At 38.3% G+C, this 8,377-nt stretch overlaps 1 protein-coding gene across 3 annotated transcripts in view; it reads right to left on the bottom strand.

Annotated features, from left to right (window-relative positions):
- The window catches only part of Kcnt2 (potassium sodium-activated channel subfamily T member 2), a 339,295-nt gene extending 332,040 nt beyond the window's left edge, over positions 1-7,255 (bottom strand). For all 3 annotated transcript variants that reach the window (XM_035445603.1, XM_027417432.2, XM_035445602.1), the window contains exon 1: positions 7,161-7,255. In XM_035445603.1, the coding sequence (XP_035301494.1) occupies positions 7,161-7,255 (95 nt within the window). The remainder of the gene's footprint in view (positions 1-7,160) is intronic.
- Between the last annotated feature and the right edge of the window lie 1,122 nt (positions 7,256-8,377).

The following is an 8,377-nucleotide window of genomic DNA, read 5'->3' on the forward strand; positions in this document are numbered from 1 at the left end:
CACTAGGAAGCCAGCTCTTTTCTGAAGGGAGACATGGGGGTGGGGTGGGTCTGGAGAAAAGGGGAGATGGGGACCAAACACTGAAGGGAAGAGGGAGGGGAAAACTGCAGTTGGGATGTAATGTATGAGAGTATAATGAAAAGAAAAGAAAAAAGAAAGCTATAAAAACATAATAAAATACCATTAGAAAAGTTGTCAATATCACTAATATTTTAGGCAATAAAAGTAAGGTAGTTTGGATGATGAGGTAAAACTTTTAACTAGCATATACAGTGAAATTCTTGGTTCCATGAAAAGTAGAATCAACTATATTCAATTATTTATTACTATATAACAATTCCAAATATTTCATATGGATTGAATTCTTGTCAATGTATTTAATATTTATTTTACTGTAAGAATAAGGTACATACATATGCAATTAATTAATAAACTTCTTAACAGTACTTTTTATTTCATTTTCTAAAGAAAATTTAGACAAGTCTGGTATACAAATGACACTGGCAAAACATAAACACACCAATAAAATGGTGAAGTAGCCGGGCGTTGGTGGCACACGCCTTTAATCCCAGCACTTGGGAGGCAGAGGCAGGCGGATCTCTGTGAGTGCCAGGATAGGCTCTGAAGCTACACAGAAGAAACCCTGTCTCCAAAAACCAAAAAAAAAAAGAGAGAAAGAAAGAACGAAAGAAAGAAAGAAAGAAAGAAAGAAAGAAAGAAAGAAAGAAAGAAAGAAAGAAATGGTGAAGTAATGGTAAAGTAATCAATTTCTAGGAAGATTATTATGAATAAGAATACGAATGGAAACAGCTGTAAATGAATACAATGCATTTATTACTAATATCAGAAGAAGAAGACCATAATCTAGCAATTGGTATCTTTAAGTATGTGTGTTATTATTTTTCTTTTTGTTTTGTTTTATCAGTGGAAATCAAGATTATATTTAGCTTTCACTTGTTAATACTTTTCATATTCTCTATAAAAAATGTTTTTTGCATGTATTTATTTATTCTTAGTGGAGATAAGACAGGAGTGTCAGAGAATTGCAGGAATCAATTCTCTCCTTCTACCAAGTGGGACCTAGAGAATGAACTCAAATCATCCTTTTCCTGCTAGACCATCTTGCTGACCCTCAAAGCTATGTTTTGCAAAATCTGAGCTATGTTACTACTAGAAATGAGGGGAAGTATTTTAATCATTCTAGTGCTATAGTTAATATAATCAAAAGCATTTCCAACATCACTCGTCTGAACAGGTTTTTGTACCCATCCTCAGGCCTAAGTTGAAGATACAGGTTCAGCAGAAGGTGCAATGCTCTTCAAATGTTTCATGCGATCTGTAGGAAATGGGATTGCTGTGTTCTAACTGCCCCAGAACAACTAATTTTAAAACTCACATTTAAATTTCAGTATGAGTCTGTCATAGGGAAAGAAAACTGTATGTTTCTACAGAAAAGAAAAAGTGATATTTGAATTCTTGCTAACACTTGAGAATCAATATCAATGTGTGTTTTCTCTGAGTTTCATGTACTATGCTAAACATAAAATAAGTTAGTGGCCAGCAAGATGGATAAGTGGGTCAGGTAGCTGACACTCATCTGTGATGACTGACTAACCAAAAAGGCAAGTTCTGGGTTCAGCTAGAGTTCCTGCTCAAAAAATACACGTGAAGAGTGGATGAGGGAAACACCGGATGGATGACAATCTCTGCCTCAACACTCATGGGCACAGTAGTGCACAGGCCCTGAATACCCACTTACACATTTACCATACATGAAAACATGTATACAAATATATATATGCAAAATGAGGGTGGTAGTCACAGTTTGGTACCAATATATACTTCAGCTTAGAATTAGTTTTGGCTTATTTATACTGTTCATGCATAATTGATGGTGCTAAGAAAATAAGGATTTTTCTGGAATATATAAATACATTGGTTTCTCAAGACAGACTTTCTCTGTTTAGTGCTGGCTGTCCTGGAACTCGCGCTGTAGAATAGGCTTACCTTGAACTCAGAGGTCCACCTGCCTTTGTCTCCCAAGTGCTGGGATTGAAGGTGTGCACCTCTGTCCAGCTTGATTATATTTTTAATAATAAATGTGAAATCATTTTTGTGGTATTACATATATACAGTTAATTGCACCATATAACTAAAATAGTAAAAATGCCATCTTATGTACTTATATTCTTTCTTAATGTATATTAAATAATCTGAATTAAAAGGTTTAAAATAAATATATTATAATCAATAACTACCATCTAAAATAATGTTATCTGTTATTGGAGAAAAATGGTTGACTTATACAAATATTCCCTATGGTATTGTAAAATTCATTCTTAATATCTACTCTATTATAATCAGTAATATATTTTGTGATATAATACCTAAAATTTTTAAACTATTCCAGCATCTACTCAAATTCTTTCCCTATTTTATAGATATCTCTTAAACTGTTCATTGATAGATTTGTACTCTGTGTTCAAATCCTTCTTTGGTTCTAATCACCAGCAATTTGCTTAGATTAATTTTAAATATCACCTATAAATAAGGAAGGATATACTTAAGATTGCTATAGTTGAAATAACTGTCCTAATATTTGAAACAAAATGAGTTAATTAAATAATTGGCCTTCTCATACTACAATTGAAATCTGTCCATTGGCAATAAACAGAATTGTGATAATTTATCGACATCAAATTCACTGTGTTCTAAACTTAAATTTTTTTTAAAAATTAAAAATGAAAGAGGAGAAAGGCCAATATTAACTTGCTGGAAGTCTTTAAAACTTGGGACTTACCAATGTTTAACTGAAAGAGAATACTTTAAATCTTTATTGTTTCACAATTACAGAAGCATTAAATAAAAAACACAGGCTCTTAGCACTTCCATGAATCTATATATTACAGAACAGCTCCTGTGTAAAGCCAGTAAGATTTAGTGTCTATTTATGATTTCCCATCATAAAATAAAAGTGAAATCACAAAATATTCTAAATACTACACTAAAGATGCATGGAGGACCTTAGTCCATTTCTAATATGATGACTTCAACTGCTTTGTTTTCAAGCCAATGTAGAACATACTATAAACAAAGGACATAGAATTTTCTTTAAATTTTGAGATGTACATTTTTCTAGGACATAGTCATAACATAAACAATCCTGTCAGTAATATTCTTGAGAAAATTCATCTATTATTCAATAAATACTTCCCTACTCAAGAAGGAAATGTTTCACACTCATCTGTATATTTTTATTTCTCAGACCTAAATAATGAGACCTGCGGCACAACAAGCATTCAAATGCCAGGTGAATGGAGAGATGGAAAAAAAATCATTTATAGAAACCATTTGGAGCATATCTTTGTGTTATACTCAGAATTTCAAAGAAATAAATATGTATTATATGTAAAACAGACAACCTCAAAGCAAAAGTTGTGCTGTCATCCAGCAACTCTAAAACTTAGTTCAAAGTGTCATAGAACTAAGGCCATGGACCATTGTCAGCACTGCTGGCACTAACTCATAATCTATGCAAAAAAGGTTACCACATGCAGGTGAGAGGGGATTATGTAAGATGACACTGAGATAATGTATTCACATACTCTAAATATTACAAGTATATATTACACATATTAAGTGTGTACATGTGTGTTGGTCAGGGTAGTCTGAAGCTTACCTACGGAGAGGTAGCCTATCCTAAGATATGTTACAGAAATGTTACATAAAACATACACTATCTCAAGCCAGTTTTGATAGCTTATGCATACAAACCCACCAGGAGAGACACTGAGGCAGAAAGATTTTCATGAATTTGAGAGTAACCTAAGTTATAGTGAGTTTCAGGTCACAAGTGTAAGCTACTTTTCGTAACCTAATAGGCTCATCAAAATTTATTTTTCTCTTCAAGATCACTTCTTCAATTATCTATCACATCCTTGCTATTTTTTACAAGCTAATAAGATTTACCTTAAAATTCTTAAAGAGGGAGGTAAAAAAAAATCCAAGATGCCATTCTAAACAGAGAAGATGGTATCTAGATTCCATATTCCCCAGAAGCCATCAAAGAGGTTTATTTAGATATTGACAGTGAAGCCAGCCATCAGTCAGGCCATAAAGTTTGCAGGAAAAAGACAATAACCACTGTGGGCAACTAGAATTTTATTGGACACAATATAGTAAACATGTTTTAAATCATTCTATCCATGAAGAAAGGTACTAACATAACTATAAAATAACTCTGTGTTTGCTCATTGTCACCTTAGCCACCTCTTCTCCATCCATGCTTAACGTCTAGTGTGTGCAAACTACGCCATGGAAGTGTTTCTTACCCAGCTCCTTAGGAATTGAACCAACATACATAGCGAGGTAAATTCAGCTTTCTGCTCGGACTTAATTGCAAAGAGGAAACTGTGCTCTTATCAAACAGAAATGGCATGGCTTACTTACTGCATATGAGTTTAAGATCCTGAAACAGGAAAAAAGAAAGAAGTATAACTGTGAATATTAAGTGAGAAAACCAAGATTTAGAAAGAAACCAAACCATGGTAGGAGCCATGAATTTATAATTTATACTTGAAATGGAGGAAACACTAGTTACCTTTTAGTTTTTAGAGTTTTGAGGAATTAGAGTCACAAAGAACATAAATTGAATCACCTTGAATTGTCTTTATGCATTTCTTTTTAAGTATGTTCTTCTGGGCAGTGGTGGCCCATGCCTTTATTTTTTTTCTTTTTCTTTCTCCATTTTTAAATTTAAATTACAAACAAGACTGTTTTACATGTCAATCCCAGTTCCCTCTCCATCCCCTCCTCCCCTGCCCCCCCCCCACTAACACCCTACTTATCCCATACCCTTTCTGCTCCCCAGGGAGGGTGAGGCCTTCCATAGGGGGGTCTTAAGGGTCTGACATATCATTTGGGATATGGCCTAGGCCCACCCCCTTGTGTCTAAGTTCAAGGAGTATCCCTCTATGTGGAATGAGCTCCCAAGTCTGTTCCTATGTTAGGGATACGTACTGATCTACTACAAAAGGCCCCATAGGTTTCTGTGTTTATTGTTATAAGATATATTATCCATTCAGTCTTCCAGAATCTTGGTTTCCTTGTTGCTAAAATAATTAGCTAGGTTTTGAGGCAAGTATGAGAATGAATGCCATGTGCCACATTAGTCCTGTGCTATCCGGCCTTCCCTCTTGTCACCGTTCTAGGAGGTAGACCTTTTTTGAAATACATATTTACACTATAAACATAAAATTACTAAAGCTCATAATCTCCAAATGACTTATCCAAGGCCTCAACTATGAGGGTATATGCAAAATATTGAAATATGTTCTCTCTGATTGTAATGATCTTGACTTCAAAGATTAATAACAGATATAAAACCAGCTAAATATTAACTTTTACAACGCCTCAAAATCAGTTAAATCTCTTAAACACTTTGAACATCTAAAAAGTTTCATCGATAATAAATATTTTATTTCAATGACAAATGTGAGTAGATTCTTAAGCTAAAGTTAGGCTGGAAAAAACAACTTTTTGTAAACATAAATTTTAAATGACTAGCTTTTTAGAGTGGTACGTTGACAGTTGACACATAGGAAGCACAGCTAGCCCAAACTCTATCAGTAAATACTAAAAGAGAAACTTAAAAAAGTGAGGGCAACCACATGAACAATCAGCATTTGGAATCTAGTCAAACAAATAACACTGTGCCACTGTATCCAATGCTTGTTCAGAGAATTCAATCTAGCCCATACTTCCTACACAAATTTCTGATGTTGAAGTAATGAGCCTGAAGTCCCAAAAGAAATGGAAATTCCATCACCAGAAACCCAATGCTTAATTTTATGTCGTTTCACAAGGATAAGATAGTTTATCTAAATGTCAGTTATCCATCTAAATACATTTAAACATCCATTTAATTATCCAGTTAACTCCAGTTAATTCCACTTAACACCTTCTTTTAGATACACGGCAAATAACCCAAGAACTCCTTCTTTAAATTTCTAAGCAGTGTGCAAGGTTCTGTCTAAAAAGAGATTCACTGGAAACAGTATCCTCCACAAGGCACCCATGCATATGCCACTAAGTACTAATGTGAGACCAAGAAAGATGCTCGTAATTGAAGTCCAAGACAGAATCCCCAGAGTACTGGAATATGAGTTAGTATTGGGAAATGAGAAGGTGAAGAAAAAGCAGAGAGCATATTGCCCAATGGTGAATGCGGAAGAGACTTCAGATTGGACCAATAATGGATCCTCTATCTAATTCAAACAGAACATTAATGCCAAACTGAACTTCGGGGGATCATTTAAACTGCATTGATAGATTACATATATTACTTTAAAACAAGAAAATGTGGCATGCGATAAATGAAATTACCATTCTAGAAAACAATTCAATGTAACATAAAAGTGTGCAAAAAAAAAAAAAAACTAGCCAGAGCATCGTATAAGTTAAATTGCACAAAGCTTAATGCCATTGATTGAACATATAAGAAATGTTTTGCTGGTAATAAATATTTCAGCTTTGAAACTTGTCATTTTGAGATATGCGTTATTTGGGTGAAAATATGCTAATCGTGCTACAAGAACCCGTTCGGTGGATTTCCTATTCCAAGCATTCTTGCTTTACTAACTACCTGTTACGTATTTAAACCAATTGCCCCCCTGAACTCCAAATATTTAAACAGGAGAAAACTCCCAGTGGCAAGCAAAGATCTAGTCGAGACAACAGCGACAAGGAGTAAGAAAGTGGGTACAGGAGATTTTAAGTTTCTACTGTGATTTTTCAATCGCTTGGAAAATACATTTATGAGGATTAGCTATACCAAAAGGAAAAGAACAAGAAACATTTGACACTGAAACTGCGTGCCGTTTGGATGTGATTGTACCTCTGCTTGCAGCCTCATACACAACCAGGGAAGCACAGCCAGACAAAGACTATCTAATAAATGCAACAAATGCATCGCAAGAATGAGAAAGTGGAAAGGAAGAGTTCCTTGTCCACAGCGACTGCTCTACAGAGTCAAAATGGAGAGGTGTAGAGTCCCTTTTACTCCTCTGTGCTGGTCTCCCTTTCTCTCCCTCCATCCTCTCCACATCTCTCCAGTGTCTTGTCCCCTTCCAAGCAGTGGAACACTGCACCAGGCCACTCACCTGTCATCATTTTGCCAGCCTTGGTCCCCTAGCAGCAAATCCCGAAATCTGTACCTGGGAGGCAGAGGGGGCACTTCGCTCTCCAAATCAACCATCCTTCCTTAAGGAGTGGGCAACATCCAACAAGGGATGGAGGAGGGCAGAGAGGGGCAGCGGGCGCTGCAGAGGGGGTACGGTGAGGAGGAGGGTGGGAGAAGGGCCTGGGGGGACCCGGAGGGGGAGGGGTCGCTCGGCCGGAAGCTGAGGCTGGAAAGGGGGCTGGCTCCTCTTCCCCGAGGGTGTGATGGGGATGATGCAAACCGTGCCCAGGAGCAAAAGTCTGGCTGCGACTCGAACCGGCGCTGCCAAGGAACCGCCCCCAGGCTCGGCGCCGCCTCTGGTCCCTGGGACCGTCGGGGGGAGGCGGGAATGCAAAAGTTACTTCACCTACAAAAAAAGAGAAAAATTGCGCGGTGCCTAGAAAGAGGGCAGGTGGTGGGCGTGAGCGCCGCGTGATGGCCAGGCACTTTCCTGAAAGGCGGGGACCGGAGCCTCCCACCAGGGCATCCCCGGCGAGATTGAAAGCTCTGGGCGCAGCCGGGCGGGCGGGCGAAGGCGGGAGCAAAGGCGGTGGGCTCGGCTCTCCCTGCACAGGTCTTTCCAAGCGTTTGCTGGAGGCCCAGCCAATGAGCCTCCCCCTCATTAGCATAACACAGTGACGGCATGAGGGTGCCTTGGGGACAACCAATGGGGGCGAGCTCATTAGCTGATTCCCGAGCTCCAGACCCTTCCTGGGAAGAGGTTGGGGGTTGGGGGGGTCTGAGGAGTGTTCCCTAGAGTCACCAGCATCCTGGCTGTGGTCGCCTTCAGCTCTATGGACATAGTGGAAATGGATTGGTCCTGGACAGGGAATCCCCGCTCTCAGCCCAAGGAAAGTCCTTTCTTTCCCCGCCTCCCTTCTTACATTCTGAGAAAAAAAAAAAAAAAAAAAAAAAAAAAAAAAAAAAAAAAAAAGGTGTTTCCCTGGTCTGAAGAAAATTGCTGGGCCACCCTTAGGAAGCAGCTGAAGAGGAATATTTAAATGAAAACTAGGAGAGCACCGGGAAATAAGGCAGGACAAGACTCCACTGAGCAGTTGGTGGGGGGGGCCACTGGGAGCTTGTGGGATCCTGGGTGCAGGTGTACTCTTACAGGGGCGCTTCACAAGGTCAGAGGAGGAAGAGAACCCAGGACATCGA

The sequence above is a fragment of the Cricetulus griseus genome, chromosome 5, assembly GCF_003668045.3.
Source record: "Cricetulus griseus strain 17A/GY chromosome 5, alternate assembly CriGri-PICRH-1.0, whole genome shotgun sequence".
Classification (NCBI taxonomy): domain Eukaryota; kingdom Metazoa; phylum Chordata; class Mammalia; order Rodentia; family Cricetidae; genus Cricetulus; species Cricetulus griseus.